General features: G+C 34.3%; 1 protein-coding gene across 4 annotated transcripts in view; it reads left to right on the forward strand.

Moving 5' to 3' along the window:
• The window catches only part of CSMD3 (CUB and Sushi multiple domains 3), a 585,000-nt gene that overhangs the window by 191,694 nt on the left and 368,986 nt on the right, over window positions 1-24,320 (forward strand). For all 4 annotated transcript variants that reach the window (XM_058018891.1, XM_058018902.1, XM_058018909.1 and 1 more), the window contains exon 6: window positions 17,387-17,499. In XM_058018891.1, the coding sequence (XP_057874874.1) occupies window positions 17,387-17,499 (113 nt within the window). The remainder of the gene's footprint in view (window positions 1-17,386; window positions 17,500-24,320) is intronic.

Genomic DNA, 24,320 nt, shown 5'->3' on the forward strand with positions numbered 1-24,320 from the left:
TTAAAAAGTGTAACAAAAAGAAAGAAAAGTCGGAATAGAAAATTAGAAGCCTCTTACAGCAGATTTGGGGAATAAAATAGGGGTAGGAAGATGGCTGGATGATTTAACAGGGAGCACTTTCAGCGTGCTTACTGCAGTGGAATACTGCGCTTGTTTTGATGTGGTCATTCACTACAGTCTCAGGATGGCAATTGTTGGAGTGGTAAGGGAGACATTGCTCTTGTCTTGGCTGAAACATCAGTGACTGAACTCGTAAGTAAATTTTATGCTGCGTGAGCTGTATGGTGGGGGAAGGTAAGGGAAAAGGCAGGGAAAAAACATCACAACCAACCCAAACCCCAAAGAAAAACTAAACTGAAAAATATATAATTGTTTCATTCCAGAGTAATTAAAACTTAACATTTTCTTCTCATATGTTCTGAGTCTCTGTCACCTTTACTTTATTCAGCAAACGCAAGTAGCATGTTGTGGGAGAACAGTGATCCCTAAAGAGATAATCCCAAATCATTCACATTCCTAGATTCTGAATTTAAAATTTTAGTACGTTTTGTATGCTGAGTAAACTACATGCATTCATAATTTCAACTTTTATGTCTCAGGCTACAATAGCTAAAAGTATAATATTTTGAATACATGAATGAAATCCTTTAAATTAATAAATTCTGACAAGATAAAACATTATTTATATGGGCCCTACACAAACTAATGCTTCTTTTTGTGATTGTCCATCTGTTTTGCCTATGAATATCACATTAAGACATGTAGGGTGTAAATTCATTTGTAAAATGAACCAGTGACTAAACCAACCAATTAAGCATCTTTTGAATCTGCTAATCTGCAATTCCATTATATTAAGGTCAAACTAGTGCCAGAACAATTTTTTTATAATTACTTGCCAGTGATGCAGGTGTCTAGTGACAACCCACAACTTTCTGGCTATGACCTAACAGTCAGTAAAAAATCAAAATAAACCAGTCATGTACATTTACTGTATGTTTATTTCTTCTGCATACAGTAGGTCATGCAAAATTTGACTCTTAAGGTAGTCATGCAGTGGAATAGATTGTCCAGGGAGGATCTTAAACACCAAGCTGGTGTTTAAGAGATATTTAATCTGGCACTGGGTGATATAATTTGGTGGTTTAGGGACTAGAGTGGTAGTGCCGGGTTGATGGTTGATCTTGATGATCTTAAAGGTCTCCCAACCTTAATAATTCTCTGATTAAGTGATTTCACCTGACATTATCTAATTTTTATTCATAATAAATTGTAAGATGCAAACTATACTTTCAATGGCAGCTTTATTTGGTTGTTTTGTGAGGCTTTTTCATCATCAGCTACATTCTATCCTCTACTAAAAAAGTTTATTAATGAAGATCTATCCAGATTAAGTGAACTCCATTCCTCTTTCTTTGCTAAGTAGAATTTTTGGATATTTCTGTAAGTAAGGATATTTGGATATTTCATAGGTAACTTGTTGGTAGCTTCACATCTCTCCATCAACCTTTTTGGTATCCAGACTAGTGTCTTTGAACCTGCAGAAAAATTACCTACTGCATAGTGCATACTCTTTCTTCCTGAAGCATATAACACAGGTGTTGACATCTTTCATGTGGATATATTGCACTGCTGCAGAAATTCTTTTCCCCATTATTTTTTATGTCAGAGGAAAAACTCAAACCATCATCTCTATTTTCCGAGCAAGAATGTGCTGTCCTGAATGTCCTAAGGGAAGTTAAAGGTAGGGTGAAGGACTGTTTGTATAAGGCTTATTTTCTGTTTAGTAACTGACACTATGCCTTTCAAGAAAAAGAATCAAAACAATTCTGAACTGAAGCTTCCAACTTTTTACCTAACTTTCCAATCCTAATTAACTTATAGAATATGAGATTAAATCCCAAAATGCATGCATGTTTGCTTGTTTGTATTTAGGTTATTTTTGAGGTACATGTTTTCCAGAGAGTTAATTATAAAAGGGCAATTCTATAATAAGGCGGAGTTAAAGAATTGCTACAGTGTTGAATGCAATTTAAAGCAGAGTTCAGCTCCTATGGGAGAGAAATGAGAGATGATTATGAGAGAGGCAAAGGCTAACAGTCATTAGAGTATTATTTTTTCATTTAGCTTTGAATTACAATTAATCTAACAGCAAGACCTTCCACCAGCTTTTAATGGATTTAAACTAGGTAGCTGAAAGTTACATTTTTACTGAAAATTTCACTAACTATGAAGCCACAGCTTTGCTGGATAGGCTGGAAATTATTTTTATTACTGTACTCTTTGAGCATCAGGCATATAAAGGCATAAATTGGAGTGTTACAGAAATGTTGCCATTCCATCTGGTTTTGGTGATTTTGAACAGAGGTTCCCCAAAACCGTGAAGCAGAGCAGTACATTTTATTATTCTGCTCTATAAAGATTCCACAGAAATCATAAATTGTTAAACTTTAATTTCAAGTATGTTCTGCTGTTTAAAAGTGATGCAACTTGGTTTAAATAAAAGTCTAATCTATTTAATATGACTTTTCCTCTTAGTTTGTGCAAAGATTGCTACGCATGCACAAAAAGGGTAAACATGAACCTGGTGGTTTCAATAGCTTACCTCAGTTTACACAGTGGAATCCAGATACTTTGCAAAATATCTTGTATTCCTGGTCTCTGATTTTCCTTTGTGTTCACCTGGAAATATGGGGCATAGATTTCAACTTTAGTGGCTCAGAATTCATGATAGGAGTATCTGTTGTGGTGCTCAAATTGAAAACCATTTTATACAAGCAACTGGTTCATTCCAGAGACTATGTATACATGTTTTCCCATTAAAAAATATCTAGGGACAAACACTGTGAACTGAAGTCTGCAACTCAACCTGAGAAAAATCAGAGTTTGGAGTAAGATGCCATTGGTGACAACAGTACTCAGACAGATAAATAATTGGTATGTTTTTTTGTGCTAAATAAGATGGTCAAAAAAGAAGGTACTGTATACTTATTTGTCCTGAATACTTATTTGTCTGCATTGATCTAAGCAAAATAAAAATATTTCCCTTTGTATATATTTTAATATACATCTGAATTTAAAAGAAAAAAAAAAAGAAAGGAAAAGACTAGTGCTGCCAACACTGGAAGCTGAAGTAGAAGAGCAAGGCATTCTTTGTATTCTGAAAAACTGCAAAAAAAGCTACATGTAAAAGACTATTTGATGAAAAGAAGGATTTAATTTATCAAGAAATTGGTTGAAAGAGAAGAGTGGCATTTTATAGGCATATGAAGATATTTGTTTTTGTGGAAAAAAATATTTGTCTAAAAATATGAAGGATTAAGGCAGTTTGAATGGAATTTTGTTACTGTTTATGGGTAAATAAACATCAGTATTGTGGAGAAGGACATCAGGCATTAAAAAACCTACCAAAACCACTTCAGAAAAGAAGGGGCTAATATAATCCACAGGAGATCTGGCAGTAAGTGGAAGTGAATATATCAAGTACATAATAGCAGGCTACCCTATTTCAAAAGAAAGATATCTATCACAGTAAGAGACCTTTAAAGCTCCTGGTGCAGTCATAAAGATATACAGAGCAGAAAGAAATTTTGCAAAAGGTGAGAAAAGAACCACATGACTAATGAATAAAAGCATAAAATACTAAGAAGCTTTGAGAATAAGTAAGAAAGGCTATCACAGTTGCTGAATTACAATTACCAAAGGATATAAAAGACAATGATGGAGAGAGCTTGTAACTACATTACAAGGAAAGAGAAAACAAGAAAAATTGGTTCCTCGGTGAAACAAAAGCAGCAGAGGGCAAAGGAAAGGGACACCTGGAGAGTTGTAATAGAGACAGTTAGTGCTGAACCATGTAAAAATAATGGAGTAGGTGATGAAAAACTACTGAATGAAAAAAATTAATTCTTTTTACCTAGCACTTTTTTATTACAAACGAGTAGAAAAAAGAGTCAATGTTGTCTGTATATATGCGGTGTACTTAATTGGGAAAAGGCACACAAAGAATATGTACTGTTTAGTCTCTGTAAGTCATGTTGTGCTGCATCTTAAATGAGTTAGATCTAGGCCCGGTAATGTTAAATATTTTTGCAATATCTCAGTGGAAGAAGGATTATACATAAATATCAATAATTTCAATCTGGAGGGTTATAGGCTTTTGAAAGGACAGCAATATACTTAAAAATAATGCTGATAAATCAAAGTGAACTTGAACATGTGAAATTTACTTCATAGAGTACAAAACACTGTAGACTAAATAAAGAAGTCATAGGAGTAAGTATCAAATAAAGTAAGGACTAAATACCCAGTCAGAGTACTCATAGTGATTAAATAGATCAAGAAAATACAAAACAATTAAATATTCATAAGAAAAAATATTGAACAGTGTCTCCTTGTGTGCACATGCTTTTATGTGTGCAAAAGTAAATTGTTTTTATAGTATATGCCATGCATCTATACAAGCATACAATTTTCATAAGTTGCAGGTACGGTGAATAAAGATTCTGAAAAGGGTTGAATTCTTATTTAGCTGGAAAAAAATTGTGCATTGATGTTCATTTATAAATGTAAATGACACTTGATATTTATACAGCCTTTAAAACTGCATTAGCAGTTAACACAAATCTTTTCATGTTTTCTTATGGGGTATTTCCAAGTATATATTGATAAAATAAATTTAAAAAAAAACAACATTTGAAACAATGTTAAATCATCAGGTGGTGATGTAGCTCAGTAAGCCCAACATTTGTTTGGTCAGTCATGCCAGAATGGGTATTAAGGGTTGAGACTAAAGAATACTGGCACAGTTGTGTGGCCTAAGCTTGCTTTCACCTGCCCATCTCTGGTTAACTTTCTAATAATTACATTCTTATAAGTCAATACTTTAAAGGTCAGTCTTAATGTCTAGCATGTAAATTAGTGACCAACTATCTTTTATCAGTTATTAGATCTGAGTGTTTCCGAACTTTTCAACTCATATTTTTCAGAAGAGTTGCTCAAGATGTTCAGATAACATTATCTCATTACCACTAATATCAGCAAAGGCATCATATTTATAGATAATAGACTCTGATACAAGATATTTTAAAACTGATATTGTCTTTTTTACTGCATAATTTAGAATATATCTCTTTCCAGTCAAATTTCATGAACAAAGGTTTCTTTTGGCAACTTTGATTTTTCATGTTATACTTTATGTATGTGGTAAAGTAAATAAAAATCATTCTTGTAAGGGACACTTGCTTAAAATCTGGTCCAGTCTGGAAAATCTGCATAATCAGCTGGATGTTCAACTCGGATACCAGAATTTCCTAGAGTAGTAAGATATTTCATTCTAAAACCAAAGAATATTGATAGATTTTATAAAATTCTTATTTTTTCTCTAGCAAAATGTTATGCTTATTAATCAATATACTGAGTAATTCCATAAATTTTATTAAAAAGAAATATTATTGTAAATATTATGTGTTCCTTGTAAAAGCCAACATTATTAAGCAGGTCTACTTGGTTCATTTTTTGTGGCAGAGGGAGAGGCAAAGACGTGAGGGTTAGCAACAAATTATATTTGCTTACAGGACAATGAAAACTTTAGTTTAACTTTCTAAGGAACAAAGCTTTATTTACATTTTGTTATGTCTCTTTCAGCTGTAAATTGAAGACTTGTAAATCCAAGGAGTTTTTTTGAGTAACATAGATTTATATAGCAAAATCAATTTGAAGTACTTTCAACTATCAGTCACCTTTTGTTTTTTTAACAATAATAGTTGCCCCTAGTTAAAAAGTAGACTATGGGATTTTATAGTATTGTGGAGAATCTTATACATTCTTCTTATTTCATCGTTTCTTGTTGTATATTTTTAGACATTTATTGCTCTTTAATCCTCAGTACAGCCTCTGCTTATGGAAAGTGTGATGTCTTTTTTTGAAAAGTTAAATAACAAATGTTCATTTTGGATACATGTTGTCAAATCATGGAGAGATGAAAATGCTGTGTCATGGCTTATTCACTGGCTGATTTACTGGAAACAACAGGTTGCTAGCAGTCAGGCCCCATGCAGTTTCCCAAAGCATATTCTCATCTCTGAGAGTAGCATTTAGTTTTAAAAAAAAAATAAAATTATATAAATTGTAATTTTACACACACTTTTCTATTAAGAATTGACATAAATAATTTTTACACTTATACTTGCTTATGCTTCAACTTAAGAAACCAAAATTACTGGTCTCATTTTCCATAAGGTTTGACACAAATATTGCTTTTTAAAATTCTTTGTATAATATTTATTTTCTAAAAGATACTAAACACACTGAAAAACTATGTCCTTGTTTTTTCTGGATGTCTTAGCATATGGAAACTCAATAATAAACTCAATAAACTCAAGAGTACATCAATACTAAAGTTTGGTCAATCCTTTTCAACATGATCTCTTGTAAATCGGTAGAATTTGGCCCAGACTTTCTTTACACACTCATACAGGGTACAGTTCAGTGTCATACCAGCATAGGTCTAGAATTGGAAGCAGTACAGCTCTAACAATAGGAATCCTTGCTCACTGCAAATATTGGTGCTTTTGAGTGCATGAATACCTCTGAATGTTTTTTCAGTTTGAAGCACAGGAGTGTTTTAACTCCAGCATGTTAGTTATGCGGCACAAAGGGGAAGGGCTCTGGTGCTCATTCATTTGTTATCTGATATCTACACCGTGTGCTCTCCAGCAGTTCAAACTGTAAAGCAGATGTGTGATGTCCAGAAGTCAGAGTTAATGAGGTGCTTGGTGCTGACTTGAATATCTCAGAGGTGTTGCTCTTCATTGTCTAGATATGCCAGTAATCTCCAGAATACACACAGAATAGAAAAGGTCATGTGTTCCTAGTAAGGAACAGAAGAGAGAATTTCAGTTACTGGTGTCAGGGGTCAGTAAGAAAGGCATTGTTTTTGAATGAGAGAAGCAACTCTTCCAATTTTTTAGATTCAATATGTGTTTCACAGATGCAGGGTTTAGTGCCAGAAAGAATTAGTGGATAACCTAGTGCCCCTTCCTGTAAATGAGAGCCTTGTGCATTTCATTTGCTTTTCTATGCTAATTTTAAAAAAGTCAAAACAAACCAGTCTTCTCTTAAAAGTCCTAAATGATTAAAATACTTAACTCTATTTTTTTTTTATATGTTCTGATAGTTACTCACCATTGTCATAAAAATAGGGGAACAATACACTTTCCATGTGTTTATCATTGGCTTCAGCTGCTGGTATTTTTTTTCATGTCTTTGTCAGGTTAGAGATTTTTGTGGTGGAGAAAAAATATTATCTATGTGTTGGAAATTTAAAAATAATTGTTATTGTTATTACTATCATCATCATCCTCATTATGTAAAGAATGATAGTTTCTTGGTATTTGTCAAACACTGAAATATAAATTGTACAAATTTATTAAGAAATTTCTTATAGATATATTGAAGAAGGGGGAAAAGGCACAACAGATAAATGAAATCAATTTAAAAAATTGAATGTCTAATGTGATTAATCCAGTAGAATTAAAAGGAGACACAAAATTTGGTATATAAAAGGAAGTTCTTGCACAATATATAGCTGAGCAAAATATTAATCCACCTTCCATAGAAGGTGGATTACACAATTATATTTAAATTATGCAGTAAAATGAGCCTTTACTGGCAGATTTTGATATCTACCTTTATACATTTTCAAAGGGAAGAAACAGGAGGAAGAAAGGATAAAGTGAAGTCTCAGAAAAAGATCACCTGTAATTTGAATTGAAATGTTTAATGTTTATCCCCTTACTTTGTATTGATGAGTTGTTCTTTAAAGGCATTTCAGGACTGTCTTATTATCACCCTTAAAAGATGAAATAACATAACTGACTCAGACTTTAAATGACAGCATTTCAAATTTTTATTCTAATGTTAAGGTACAACTCTTTTAAGATATTTGCATTTTGCATATCTAAATGTGAGCAATGAGAGTGGCAGATACTCAGGAAAACTCAAAGTCTAGAAGTACTTTTTCTTAGAAGACCCATGGGGTTCTCAATTTTGCTGCAGAGTGGGAGTAATTTGACTTATATTTTAAACTTTATCACCATCACCATCCAGAGCTGCATGCCAATTTCTTTTCATGCACTACAGAAAATACAATTAGAGTATTTTACCAGTTTGATATACCTATATGAGGTGTTCATTTTACCTACTTTATTTACATGAAATACTAAGTTACAGGAAACACTAAGGATTATGGGAAGAAGTTAAATGAGAATTATCTTCATAGATAAGTACTCTTTGCTTCCTATTTCTAGTGTCTCCATGTTTCTTTAGTGTCCATCTGGCCATACTGATAACAACTGATAAGTCAGCAAATATGAGTTTTGCCGTATTATTGGGAAGTGGTCACAGGCCTTGTATGGCTGTGTATTGATCTGACAGCTGGATTCTCTTAGGACTCTTCTGAAGTGTCTTAACCTGAGCTGTTTCTATCTTTTCTTTGTCTGCTGTTCAAGTCACTATATAACTATCTATATATAGTTATAGTTATAGATGATAGTTATAGTTATAGACGATAGTTATAACTATGTAACTGTCATCTTCACCAAAGGTTTAACAACCCTAAGCAGTTGCTGTGCAACACATGCTGGGCCTCTATGATAATCGGGTCTTGAGAAGGCTGGGAACCAATGAGAAAATACAAAGATTCTGTTTAGGAAGCATCAGCCCAAGGATGACTCAAGACTGAGGAAGAAGAGTGGTATCATGATGATCTCAGGATACTGGTTATAGAATCATAGAGTGGTGTGGGTTGAAAGGACCCTAAAGATGATTTAGTTCCAATGTCTCTGCTGTGGGCAGGTACGCTGTCTGCTAGACCAGGTTACTTGCAGCCCCATCCAGCCTGGCCATGAGCACTCCCAGGGATTGGTATCCCCAGCTTCGGGTAACACGATCTGGTGCCTCACCATCCTCACAGTAAAAAATTTCTTCCTAGCATCTTATCTAAACCCACTCTCTTTTAGTTTAATGCCACTTTGCTTGTCCTGTCACCACATGACCTTGTCAAAATACCTTTCAAATTTTTTTATAGGCTCCCCTCATGAACTGAAAGGCCACAGTTAAGTCACCCGGGAGCCATTCCTTCTCTGGGCTTAGAAATACCAATTCTCTCAGCCATTTCTCATACCTCTAATCATTTTCATGGACCCCCTCTGTACTCCAACAGATTTATGTCCTTCTTGTGGTGGGAACTCCAGAGCTGGATGCAGTATTCTGGGTGGGGCCTCACCAGAGTGCACTAGAGGGGCAGAATGACTCACAATAAAAATTTTCCCCATCTATTTAGGGAAGAATGAAGTGTTGAACTCAGGGTACAGAAGGACACTTAAAATTTGGACATATAAAGAAAATAGATGTCAGAAAGTTTTCTTTAAATAAATAAGTTACCGATAGCATTAATGAGACTTTTCAATATTTAGACTGTTAGTCTGTTAAAGCATTTATTGGACTAATAAGAATTTTGACATGAGTCTCTTCTTTTCTATCCCAACAAGATTTTGTGTGTAAATAAATACTATTGCAGAACATCAAATTGTAGGGCAAGTGTAATATTTTTAAGTTTTTAGTTTCATTCATTTATTTACACTTACCAGAAAGACTCAAGAACAAGCTTCCTTCTCCTGCTCAGGCAATACTTATAAGTATAACAATTGAAAAGAAAACAGTCGCTTCAGAAATTGAGTGTGGCAACATTTTAAGCGAGGTAAATGATATAAGCCTCTCACAGGTAATAGTCCCAGTTATTCAGTTTGACTGTTACCCAAAATAGAATTGGTCACATACAAGTTGTATTCAATTTAGTTTTATTTAGATTTGCTGTGAAATTAGGGGGAAGAAACGTGCATGATTCCATGGAAAAAGGTCAGACAATCACATTCATCTTCATACCTGTCCAGGGTCCTCCCCTCTCCAGCCAAGGCCCCCAGATTTTTGATTTTTGAAAGAGACAGTTTGATTTAACATGTGCAGGAAAAAACATCCTGGGACAGTTCTTGGTGTCCACCTTAGCAAAGGTTCTGGGCCAGCAGGATCGGTGCCTTGGTGGGAGCCCTAAACTGCACAGCCTGCACCAGGTGGGCCTGTGCCTTCCCAGCGGTGCATCCAGACTTGTCCAACTCTGCTCTTTACTGACTGCCCTCAGCTTGGTCTCACCAATTACACCAAAGAGCTGCATGTGCAACTCCTCACAGATGGTGTGGTAGAAAGATCCATGTATTAACCACCGTGTGCAGCCCAGCCCAGGAAAGGTGAATATGTATTTATATTGTTTCTATGATACGCTCAAGGAAATTGAGTCTTGAGTGCAAGGTCACTTTGTACATAAGATATTTGCATCACATTTATGAAAAATGATTCCTTCTAAGACCCTGACATCTATATGAAAATCAGCAGCTTGTACTACGCCTGCAGACAATCAGGACACACCACTGTCCATCAGTGTTATTTTCTTATGTCACAAAGGCAAGATTATATATATCATGAGCTAACAATTCTGTGTTTAGAAGGCTCCTTTCCTCATACTTTATTATTCTGTCAAGAGATTAGTTGCAAAACTTTGACATAGGAACATCTGGCTTTGTGGGGAGCAATAAACTTTTGAATTCAAAAAGTATTTCTTAATCTTGACGCTTTTCAACATTTCATATCCATAGTACTATAAACTTTCATTAATCATCCCTTGGACCTTTATTCAGTCCTTGATGATTTTACACAGGCTTCTCATGGAGCTGCTTTATATGACAGTGACTCTACTCTAAAACTGAACTTTTTCTAGCATTGCAAAGACAAGACAAAGCTTTCATATATTTCAACACTGACATTTTTAAAACAAAGACCTTTTTTTTCATTCTTTCAGACATCATAATGTACTCGACAAAAGAGTCAAAGGGTGAATTATTTTTATTCATCTAGATGAATAACTAAAATTAATCAATAGATTATTAAAGTACTTTACAGAAAAAATATTTTTTTCGCGGTTAAATAATATAGAACTTTTTTCCTCTTCCTCCCAAGCACTCACTTATCTAAGTTTCCATTTTTTTGTTTTATAAATCAGAAATAAGTGATTGTAGTGAAGTTTCAACCTTAACCCTTAGTTTAGTTCTAAATAGCTCATGAGTCTAAATTTGAAGAGTGGCAATTTACTGTTCTAAAAATAAAACCTGTTTTTTGTCATTCATTTGGCTGCAGTTCTGAGATATGGAAACAACAATTAATATAATATCAGACCTGTGAGTGTCCTCATTCCCTGATATATGAATGATCAGTCCAGCTGTAAATATTACAGGGAATGACCATAAAAATTGGGTATTTTAATCACTTCATAACCACTTAAAACTTGGGTTATATATTGCCCTCAAAATTCTATTAGAGTGGTAGATTTTAAGGTATCTTCTTTTGGGCATTTTACCTTTACTTTTCTCATGAATATTTACCATTGAGAATGGGCTCATTTTAGGAAGAGACTTTTTTTCTTTCCTCTTTAAATACTAAATTATGACCATTTAATTTCTCGTGGAATGATGTGTTCTGTCATTTATTATGACTGGGCATTAGATTATGGCTATGCAGAAGAATAACTTAATCCTCTTCTTCTTTTGTTTCTTTTATATATATGTTTGCTTTATTCCCAAGTTCATCTTTCTCTTCCTGTGTTATTTTTGTTTTCATCATTTGAAGTCTCATCTGGGAAACTGCTTATTTTAATATTGTAATTACCTTTCAAATCAGTCTCCTTTCTGAAGCCAGTCTATCTCACAAGGTGGACAATTTCTTAATCATGCAGGGAATTAATGACTTGAGTGTACTGACTGCACATACAAAAGCAGCCCCGATGCAACCCACCAGCAGTTTGAGTTTCATATATACAATTAAATGAAAAACTCAACTTACATTAAAGTTCTGTAGCTTCTGTCACAGAGATGTCTCATTTAGTCTTTTACTGAAATACAGTATTAATATTATAAATGTAAGCTACAATTAAAATTCTAAGGAAACCACAGCTCTTAAAATATTAACTTTATGTTGTAAATTCTTCACAGAAGCAAAATTTACAGGCAATTATCCATTTTGTTGACCTTTGTTGTTATCCAAAAACAAGAGAAAATGCCTATTAGCATTTAATATTTATATGATATCTTCAAAAAGATTTAAATCCTGAGTTATCAGCTTAGACAGCAATAGATTTTGTAAGAAACATAGGAAGTTAGTGGAGCTTTCTTTGCTTTTTGACAATAGAGGTCAGAGTCATGTCCTTCTCTGAAATGATTTAATATAATTTGTATAGAACATTTCCAGGAAAAAAAAGGCCAGTAACCAAAGCTGTCATGCAACGGACACTCACATCTATAATGAATGCCATTAAGACCCATTAAACTCATCAGTGAAATTGAAAACATAAAAAAAAAATATTGATATGCCTAGTCCTACAAAATACTTAGTCTTTAGTGCTTGACCAAAGAGATAGGTTAGAGTCTGAACTTCAGTGTAAACATCATACAAACTGAGTTGGTGCAACAGGAGGGATATGTTAACTTAATCATTAAATCATTCAGAATCTTTCAGACTGAGTAATATATTAAATATTGAGTTGAAATCAGCTTTGTTTCTCTAGTGTGCAACTGCTTGTTTTCAACAGATATGGATTTATTAAATGAGAGACATGAGTTTTAATCTTGTGCCCTTAAATCTGCATTGTGTGGTGGATCCTTTGCAAAAGATGCTTATTATGAACCTTGCTATGTGAGGTGTTGCTTTATGGGGTCAAGGCAGTCATGAAGAACAAAAGAAAGGGCCCCAGAAGTCATTGGTAATGTGTATATGTTGCATACAAATACAGGAGACACAATAAGCTGTAAGATATATTAAATTTATATTTAATACAAGCACTGCTTAATTTAAGCATAATTTAGCCAAACCAGAGAGGTCATCAATCAGGTCATTGAGTAAGTCTCTCCTCTCCTTTCAAGGGACAGGTGGCTACTCTCTCTTTCACTGCATTATGCTGTGTAAGCATTAAACCCCAGCAGCACATACATGAACATGCATAGGCCCTATCAAAACATGTGATAATTTGCCCTTTTTTAATCAAAGCTTTATATACAATGGTTTTATTTAAACATGCAAATAATACCAATGAGAAAGAATGCACACAGCTGCAGTTTGCATCAAAACAAGCACTTAGGATTTTGTAGTGCATATAAAATGAGCAATGAGATCTATGTATGCACTTAGCCATGCTTAGATCTAAGTCTTTGTTAGCCTAAGGCTTTGGTAGAATTAGAAATGGTTTCAGCACTGTTTATAAGAGTGGTATCAACCTCTTTTTTTTTTTTTTTTAATTAATTCAATTTCTGTGAAGCTGGGATATGAGGAAATGTAGAAACTCCATGCTTAATTAAGAAGTTTTGGGGAAAGTATGCTGTATTTTTTTTTAAAGAAAAGCAAAACTTTTTTCTGTTTGGAATACTTTTGGACGTATTGAATGACTAAATTAAGGCCTGTATTACATCATAATAATCAGTGTATTGACAATTGTGACAATCAGTGACAATATGTTTGTAAGAGCTGTCATTTTAGATGACTTTTAGAAATTAAAGCTAAAGTCTGGTACATGAGCAAGAAGGGAATGTTTAAATTACTTGTCAAGATTATAGCTATCTGACAGTATACATTTCAAATGTGAAAGTAAATGTATACTCTTCCTTTTCTGGAAGAAATAGAGGATGTGCACTATGCTATTAAAACACATCAACCCTGAAATCCATTCTTCAACTTAAGGTGGGAATTATGTGTTAGAATTCTGAGGGCAAATAAAATACTAATTGACTTCACTGGATCAGAATTAGCACAAAACAGGCAAATTTCTTTTTTTAATTACTACCTAAATAGAGTACAAAGGAAGGGAGTAGAGGCATATTGTTGTTATGAAGTGCAAGAAGAATGAAATTTTGGTTCTCAAAAATGTTAGTCCCTTATTTCTCCAGTAAACTGTGGTTTACACACAAACTAAGTGCATAGATGGGAACTTCACTGACATATCTACATGCAGTTTTACATTTCTATTAGTCCCTTTTTTAACCACAAAGGTGCACTGTTTCAGAAAGCACTTCCTTTTTCAAATACATTTTGCAGTAGATAATAGTCAGTGCTGTTGACTGCACATAGTGGTGAGAGACTTTAAGTCTCTGGTTCATAGCCAAGATTCTCCATGAACATTTCTAAGGGTTTATGAAAGACATCTGCAGAAGGGCAGCCTACTCTCTGTTGACTGAAATTTACTATGCAGGATTCTGTGCAGCTTGAGAGGAAGCTACATCTTTTGAATTATAAAAGAACATGAGACAGCTGTGTTTCCTTTATGGAAGATATGGTGTTTTACTTTGAACTTTAGGGAAATATTGTAGATGATGCAGCATAACTACGCTTGGAATGTAACTGACAGAGAAGTAGGTTGAGCTGCCTATGTATTATTGTTATGGTGAACAGCTTTATAATTTGCTGAGAAGATAAATTGACACAAGAAAAGGGACAGTTATATCAACAGAATAAATTCTGTCAGTTTGCAAATCTACTTTCTGGGAAGAATCCCATAGAACCCATGAACTGTAAAAATTGGATTGTAGGAACTGTGAATTTAATTAGATGTCAGCATAGATGTAAGGATGCATATATTAGTAAAAACAAAATTAATATTTTACTGTGAACATATTTAAATGTCTAGGGTAGTATTTTCTCATGTCTTGGACAATAAACATGCAATTTATTTTTCACATAGTTTTGTGATTATTGAAAAGAAACCTTCTTATAGGCAGAATATATGAGTCAAAATACAGGTTAGGAAATGTGTTTGACAGACTTATTTTACTTCAATTGTTCAGTAAGACCTCTTCCAGTAATAGATTTACTCTAAAATATGCAAGCAGTGAAAGGTTGTTGCCTCTGTCTCTACTTTGCCTAACAATTATTTATAGAGTGAGAATTTATATAAAAGGGCTATTTCCTCTTGCATCATTAGGTAATATTATTATAGAGAGAAATAGCTGTACCATAAAGGATACCCTAACCTCTACCTTCCAAAAAAGAAGACACAAATTAAAGCACACTTCTCTCTGTAATACGAAATGTGTAGCAACTAAAGCTCCTTTGTATCTGTTAAAAAGTGTGCTTTATTCTAAAATTCACAAGGAAAATGCAGAAATATTTGATGTTTTCTAATCGAAAGGTGTAGGCTTCTGTCTCTTACACTTTATATATAGGCTGGTGCATATGACTTTAGTACAGAGAAATGTGCACTCTGTTGCAATCTTATACCACATCCGGTTGCAATCTAATAGCACTATTTTTTTGTTTGGTTGGTTGGGTTTGTTTTTTTTTTTAACTTCATCAACAGGGTTTCTTGGATCTAAAATTGAAAAACAATTTCATAAGCTTAAAAAACTTAGATTCTATGTGTTGTTCAACTGAAATGAATTATGTGAGGTAATATGTTTCCACAGTATAAAAACATCCTCTTGCAAGCATGTGAAGGAGTTTTAATAGCCTATGGTGTCAGTCAATAGATGTCATTTATATCAGTACCTGAGGGAGAAAGGTACCACTACAGTTTCAGAAATTTGGGAAGTTGTCTTAAACATGTTTTGTATTGAGGTAAAGTGAGTAGGAAAAGATGAAAAGAACACTACCTCTAAACTATTATTATTTCAAAAGTCTTCCCCACAGTATGGTACCTATACAAACTTATTAGTTATTTATTTAAGCAAGGTTTGGGGTTTTATTTCACTCAAAAAAATAACTTCAGAATTGATTTATTATGAATACAGTTTTTCTCAAAATAAAATAGGAATCCGTTATTTCTGAACATAAAATGGCATACTTGTTGGCTAGTATTTTATTTTAACTACAGGAAGTGTTCTGTTTATAACTAAATGGAAGAGCATAGGTAAGTATGTTGACATTCTGAAGATGTGACTTATCTTTCTGGTTTTGGTGAGAAATGTATATTGAATTACTGCTTTGATGGAAGAATTTTTTATCTAAACTTTATTCTCCTTTTTTAAAACATGATATATCATTTAAAAATAAAATAACAACAACAAGGAAAAAAAAAACACTACACAAAAAAGAACTTAAATTCAGACCTTCTTAATGAGCCAATCAAGATGAACACTACTATAACTGGAGCAATATCCTTATGCTAAAAAACAAACAGAACAATACAAAAACAAACAAAACATTAAAAAAATCCAGGTAATTTTTTGTACTGGGTCTAATGGCTCATAATTAATTTTTTTCATAGAAGCCTATAAGGCGCTATAGTTTGGATTTGTGGCTAAACCAGAGTTGATAGCACAACAGTGTAGTGGCTGCTTCTGAGCCATGCTTGCACAGCACCAAGGCGTCCTCTGCCCCCTCCTTCTTCCCCTTAGTGAGTAGACCTGGCATAGATAGGATATTGGGAAGGGAAAAAAATTAAACAGAGCCAAATTGACCAAAAGGATATTTCATATAATATAACTTCATGGTCAGCAATAAAAAATTAGTGGTGCTGAGAGACAGCTGCTAGTCATTGGAGACCATTTTGATTGATCTATTTGTGGAATATCGTCAATTATCGCTTTTGTATCACTTCCTTTTTTTCTCAACTCTTCACTTAGAAAACTGTCTTTTGAAGTGTCTTTCTTGCTTTTGCTCTTCCTGTTCTCTCCCCTTACAATTGTTTGGGGCAGGGAAGGAAGGGAGTGAGCAGCTGTGTGGTGCCTGACTGCTAGCTGGGGTGAATCCACTAGAATGCTCTACTCTTCTTGTACATCTGACAATTAATTTTCAAATCCACACAAGTGATGGAATATTTCTTTTATCTTTGTACCCTAAAAATAAAAAATTAATTACTCTTGAAAAGTAGATGTCTGTTTTATCATTTTAGATAGTAGTTTGCATAACCTAAGCTCTCTTCTTCCATGTCTTGAAGGTGAAAGTCACAAGGTACAAACTTTCCCTGGTGCCCAGAACAGTGTTCTGTCTAGCCTGTATTATCTCACCTGTATTGACACAAATTCTTTCTAGCCTGAGTGCGATGTAATTCCATCTTCACAGTGCTGTGCCTGACCAATAACGTGGTTGTATAGTTTCTGGCTTAGCACTGATTTGTACCCCATCACTTGGTCGGGCATAATGTACAATTTCGTCTGCTCTTGCTTGTTGAAATGCTACTACCCAATAAATAAAAAGTCCCACATAGGGCATGTCAATGAATGCTAGTTTGGATATAAAAATTTTCCAGATAATATTGAGATCCTTTATTAATTTTTTTTATTTATTTGTTTTATTTCAGGCTCTCTGGAATGAATATACCTCCTCCAGTTATAAGCAACAAAAACTGGCTCAGACTACATTTTGTAACAGACAGCAATCACCGGTACCGTGGATTTAGTGCCCACTACCAAGGTACATTTAAAGAAATAAATTTTAATTGTGGCTGTATTTGTTAGAAAAAATAATGCCTGAAGTTTTAGGAAATGGGAAGGGTTGCGTTAAAAAAAGCACCTCAAAAAAGTATAGCTTGTTTTTCAACCTGCTATATTAAGTTACAGTCTGTTAGAATATGGGTGGTGTGTTATCTAGTGTAACTAAATTCAGTTACCAAAAAAATATTATGGGAGATCCCTGCTTTACTTTAACCTGTGCAAGTACTTAGCTTTTAAAATTGTCCTAATATTCTGAAAAATACTGTGGAACAGTAACAGAAAGAATGTCTTTATCATTAAATTATAGGAATTACTCTAGAGTTATATAAGTCATATTTGTAAAGCAGTAAGTTTCTGTTTACTAAAGTAGCATTTAATCACTATTACTTTTTACTATGTTTTAGAATACTTTGCATTAATAAAGTTTTAATTAACCAGAAAGGTTCTTACTCACAATTTTTATGAGCAAACATTTATTTTGAGTACGAGGGAAAGCATCTGAAGCATAATTTTGGGAATGTCACTGTTTGAAACAAGGTCATTCTAATTATGAAGTGCTAATGAAAAGTAAATGTCAGTAGTGCAAGGTAATATTGCAAATAATATTTTTCAATATCCACAGTGTATCAATGGATCTTCAGGGAACAGTAGCCCCTTTTTGTGTTTTTGTGCTTTTTTCATTTATCTGATGAAAAACATCATGGCATTCCTACCAAGATCTAGTTCAGGAATGTTTTTTACAGTTTCTTATGGAAAATCTAGCATAGAAAGAAATTAGTTATATAAAGTTTTTTGGAATCTGATAAAATTAGTCAAGTAACGCAAAAAAAATGCAATTATCTAAAACCTATGACTAATGTTTTTAATTTGATTTTTGATAATAGCAAGTTTTACAACTCTGTGTGATTGCCTCAGATAGCACATTTTAAACAAGAACAGAAAAAAATTATTACTATTTTCAGCAGGTATTTTATATCTTTATTTGGACTTCCTGAGTTCACAGATGTTCTGAATGTGTATTCTGAATGAATTTAAATGAAAGAAGCTTTCTTAATGTAGCTTCAGGGCTGCTATAATGATTTATGAAAACATTGACTCATTTTTTGCATATCTTTCATACCATGTATGATAAACCACTCTCTGCTAAGAAGTTGCTATCTTATGGGACTGTAAAAAGATAGGAAATAGGAATTCTCTGTAATAAATCTACCCCACAATTGAGAAACCATGTGATAACTATTTTTGGAGTGTTTTGGATTGTTGAGCTACTTCTTTTGAGCTAATGAGAAAAGAAGAACAAACAATGTCTCATGGTAAACATACATGTATTCTTGCCAAAAATGTGAGGTAATAGCTAATGAAAGAGAACAGGATTATGTTTATTTTTAAATATGTGTTCTACCCAAGACCCAAAAAACATGCGAATTTGTAGGTGTGGGAGATTTGAATATGCTGTGTGTCTTCTATTTCTCCTTACTGCCTAAGAATGTAGTGATTAAATAATAGTGGTTTTACTATTTTGGTTTGCTCATTTAATATTTAATTGTGTATTGCTGAATGTGTGTTAAAGTGGACTAAGTAGCAAGTTGCCAAATGCTGCAAGAGCCCACCATATTTCAAATGAAGAAAATGTCTTTTTAGTGTCTACACTAAAATAAATGTAGGCAGTAAAAAAAATCAGCATGTAAAGGAATTAAATCTGCATACTCAAGCCTATATGATCAGTAAAAAATAACCTTGATAGTAGAAAATAGGAAAAACTCATGTTCAGATAATAGAGAAGTGTATTTTCTGGTAGGTTAATGGTAGACTGTAGGAAAGAGTTTATGGAAATTTAATAAGTATCATAGAATCATAGAATGGTTTAGGTTGGAAGGGACTTTTAAGACCATCTAGTTCCAATCCCTGTGCCATGAGCAGGGAAACTTCCACTAGACTAGGTTGCTCAAACTCTGTCATGAACATTTCTAGGGATGGGATATATTAAAAAACCTTCCTACATTTAGAAAATAAATATTAAATATATAGCTCAAAATATTTCAGTTTTTTTGAGAACTATAACCTTAAATTTTTCAGTTAGAGATAACTTTAAGCCTTTTTGTAAGGACAATTTTCAAACTTTAATTTCACTTATTTTGTGACGCGAGTTTTCTGAAAGTCAGATAATTGATAAAAATATTAAAAGTATTGCAAAATGTCATGTAGTACAAGGGCTTGACTCATTCTCAAGAGTTTATTTCTGTATTACTTTTGAGAAGGAATATGTTAATTCTTTCAATAGCTTTTTTTTATCAGAGTGCTACACTGGAATAACTGTGTTGAAACCGAGGTCCTTCTCCTGTTTAATTGATGTGGATTGACTGTAACTTCTTTCTGAGTTCCTGAAACATAGTGTTTGCTGCATATTACCACTATAAACAGACTTACTAATTTCTTATTACTTCCTCTAGTTTAATTTTCTTTAGCCTATTGTTACATGTTTTTAAGGACTTGGAATTCAAATTCTGAACTTCAGAACACTGCATAATTTTAGTCTGTCACTGCGCGGCACTGCAGTACCCTTTTCAACTAATCACTCCCTTGGTTTACTGATTTTGGTTGCAGTAGTGCACATTTTGTTGGTGTATTTGGGTCATGGTTTGACCCTAAGCAGCAATGAGGCCCTCTCACCATCACTCACTCACTCACTCACTCACTCACTCACTCACTCACTCACTCACTCACTCACACTCACTCACACTCACTCACACCATCCTCAGAGTACAATGGGACAAAATAGGAAGAACAAGAGTGAGAAGTTAGTGAGAAGTTTCATGGCTGGAATGAAGATGTGGCAAATCACTCACCAACAACTGTCCTGGAAAAAAATGGCCTTATTATAAAACCTTTTAATGACTGTTTTGGGTGTTGGAAAACAAAGATAAATAGTAAAGAAATTATGAAAAACACGTTTACTCACCTCTTCTGAAAGCTTAACTTCATTCCAAACACTTCCCCTTCCTGTATTTTACCACAGATTACTCTTTGTCTCTTTGGTGACATGAGCCAGTGCAGGAGGTTGAGGTGAAAGTGTAGGGGTTCATTTCTGCTGCTCCTCATTTCTCACTCTTTTCTTCTGCCATTTCTTCCCTCTTACTAATTTCTTCTGCCTTGATGTGCATTGAACATGGATCATTGCCTCTTAGGGGAAGAACCTGGTTCTGTGTGGCTTATCCATGGACTGCAAGCCCTTTGATGGTATTACTAGCTCTGGAATGGAGCATGCATGCTCTGACCTCTGTTTTTTAAGATTCTTTTTCATAAGGCAGCCTCACCTAGCTGAGCTTCAGTGTAATACCTAAAGCTGTTGTGGCCTAGACATTTGAAAAGAAGACTAAAAGTCTTCTTTTAGAGGCACTGCAAAGTCAAAATATAGTTGCCTATCGAAAAAAACCCCACAGCAACAAAAAAATAGAAAACTTAGGGTATTGCACAATTTTTCTAAACACATTTTTAATGTAATTAAATATATTTCACTAATTTTCTGTTTAAGATCTTGCAAATAGACAGGAACCTTTAAAGTCCTTAAAGTTTTTGGTTTTTTTTTCTAATTGACTTATACAGAAAAAATGAAATCTGATGAGGTACATGAAACTGTGGGAAGCTCTCAGCTTCATTGAAGTAAACAGTCATGTGAGTTATGTGTATTACTTTCTTTTAATAGGCAATTTTATTCATTAAAGGTATTCATTTATACAATATTTAAAATACATTGGTAAACAATAACCAATGTGATTAGAAGAGAAGAAATTTCAATTACAGGAGAATGAAAATATTTCCCTACCTAGCTTGTGTTGTCTGGTCATATGTGTTTCAGCACTTCTTTCTATTCACTGAGAGTTCCTTGCCTTGATGCTTTCTCTTCTTGTTGCCTTGTTAAAACTCCCTTGGAGTCAGAAACTGTTGGCTGAAGTAGAACAAAAGCTTGTTTGAATCTTCTAGAAGCAGCTGCTTCACTGTTTCTTGGCACCAGTAATCCTCTTTTGCTGTTTCTAAAATTAGTTGTGCTCTTTTACTCCTTCCATTTCCAGTTCCTTTTGGTAGTTGCTTTCTTTTGGTTACTTTTTGCACTCCATCTTTTATGTATGAATCCATAATATTATCTAAGTGGGCAGAAGGGATTAAGTTAGCTTCACAGCACCTGGTCTTACTGACTGGCATACACAAACTTCAATCTTGATATCAAGCATACCAAAATTCAGAAAGGGCTTTCAGAAAAAAAAAAAATCTTCATTTTCTGATAGTTAGACGTTACTTTAAGCATCTTTGCTATCTTTTTAGATCCAGAAACCTTTTCCTCTCACTGTCTACCTTAATTCTTCCTTAAGCTCTGGAAAGTCTCAACAGTAGCCCTACAATTGCTAATCATTTAACTTATGAAATCCATTTCTCAACTGATTTTGTTTCCTTCCCTTGTTTTTTTACCTCTGTTTAAGCCATGTGCAAACTCATGCTTCCACTTTGAGCAAAATAGTATCAAATACACAAATTGAGTGCACATTTGCAATCCATTAAGAATATTTGCTTATAAGAAAATACAAATGAAGCCATGAAATATATCCATGAGCATTTCAGAACAAAATAAAATTTAGTTGTCTTGCTCATATTTAAAAGTATGCAAATGGTTACTCTCCTTCAGACTTTACAGACAACTATGTGGAGCTGAGGTTGGATAAATGTGAGCACCTTAAATGAGGGATGAAATATGAAGAAAAAGATGTTGAAAAGTTTCTTCTTGCTCTGCTTGATTTTCTATTGTTACTTTCTTTTTCTTTCTGTCATTTTGTTTATTAATAGAAATGTATCTTCATCCATAAATTATTTATGGAGTTAGCTCTTCTTAATCTTTTTTTCTTGGTTTTGCTTTCAGAAAGAATGTAAAGCAATTGCCAATCAGGTAAAGAACAATAGTACTAAGCTGCCTTACAACATCATGGCTAGAGTTGCCAGAAGGGGAAAACTGTCTTTATCACTTTTTTCTCAACATTAGGCAATTTAATCAGGATTTTGTCATTCATTTCTTATCTCAAAAGCTATTGCAACAACCACTACATTGTACTACTGCTGAAAGACTAGCACCTGTAACAGAGATATAGGTAAGATTTTTGTTTAGACGCCTATAGGTGTCTGCATGCCCATTAAAGCTGGAGAGCTGTGAAGCACTCTGCCTGCATATAGGTGCTCTGATGCACCACAGAAATCGCCCAAGATACCCAATGCATTTCTTTGGCAGTGGCAGAAGTGCAGAAGTTCTTTGGGCAGACAAACCAAGGTGTTACCAAGACATATGTTTTGAAATTAAAAAATTTCTCCAATTCAAATTATGTACGGGTAACTGAGCCTTCCCCATACCTTGCTAATCCTGCCAGTGTGGGCTGCAGAGTGATTCAGCTGGCCACATGGTAGATGTTGGGTAGAGGTGTTCTGGAGTAGAAGAGTCATCTGCATGGTGCTGGCAAGTTAGAACTTACAGGAGATGGAGTGTTTAGTGTGTCAGACACCTAAACACCAAGCAGATGTTTCCTCCCAGCGAGACAGTGGAGAGAGTCATGTATTGAGATAAAGCCAATTTAACACGACAGAAAATGATGGGAAAGTAGTAGTTTCATTAGGAAATAATGATAAAAAAATATACAAAACTAGTGATACAAAGCAACTCACCACCTGCCAACCAATTTAATTCCAGTCCCTGAGCAGAGATTGCCACCTCCCGGACAAGTTGCCTCATCCTCTGTTCAGCGTGATGTCATGTGGTATGGAATATTCCTTTGGCCAGTTGGGGTGAGCTCTCCCAGCTGTGTTCCTTTTCAGCTTCTTGTGCACCCTCGTCCTCCTTGCTGGCAGAGCAGCCTGAGAAGCTGAAAAGTCCTTGACTCACAGTGAGCACTGCTCAGCAAGAGCTAAAACATCAGTGTGCTATTCTCATCCTAAAACCAAAACATGGCACTATAACAGCAACTAGGAAGAAAATTCACTCTATTGTAGCAAGAACCAGGACCCCATGCCATTCTGGCATAGAAACTGGAAGATGGGAAGGAAGAAAGAACATATAGGCATCTGTTATAACCTGTCTTAGGTGTGTGCTTTAAAATTAATTAAAACACTACATTCCACAGAACACAATTACTAGATATGTGTTTCTTCTAAGAGTTTGTATGCCTAGTGCAACTACAGACACACTGCTGTGAGTTTTTAATCTCAGATTGCATTTACTAATCACTAACTGAAATGTTTTATCTAACCAAAACATTCAAGGGCCTGAGGTTCCCTAGAAGAAAGAAAGGTACTGCATCGCTTGAGTCGCATTTGTAGAAATCTACTACTTTGACAAGGGCTGTATCTTCTGCATAGACCAGTGCAAATAAGTTGCTGCTTTCATTGATAATATATTGACAGATGACAAATATTTACTTTTAAAGACAGATACCTAGCTATCAGAATTTTGAGTCTGTGACTTTTAAGATCTTGAAATTCTTTTGTCAATGCAGCACAGATGGCTACCTGATTTTGCAATGGACACAGGAGTCTCTTCATAGACTGAAATTACCAGAGTCTCTCAGAAGTACTTTTTTTTTTTTTCCTTCCAGGCATAACAAGAGATTAAATTGTATACATCGTCATATAAGAAAATGTTTTTAGTGGATTTTTATACTCCCAGGTCTTTCATCTCCACTTCATCTCATACTGAGATATATTTTCTAAACAGATTATTTTTCACCCTTGCACCCTTGAGATGTCTTTTATTCGGAATTATATACCCAC

Source organism: Melospiza georgiana, chromosome 1 (assembly GCF_028018845.1).
Source record: "Melospiza georgiana isolate bMelGeo1 chromosome 1, bMelGeo1.pri, whole genome shotgun sequence".
Classification (NCBI taxonomy): Eukaryota; Metazoa; Chordata; class Aves; order Passeriformes; family Passerellidae; genus Melospiza; species Melospiza georgiana.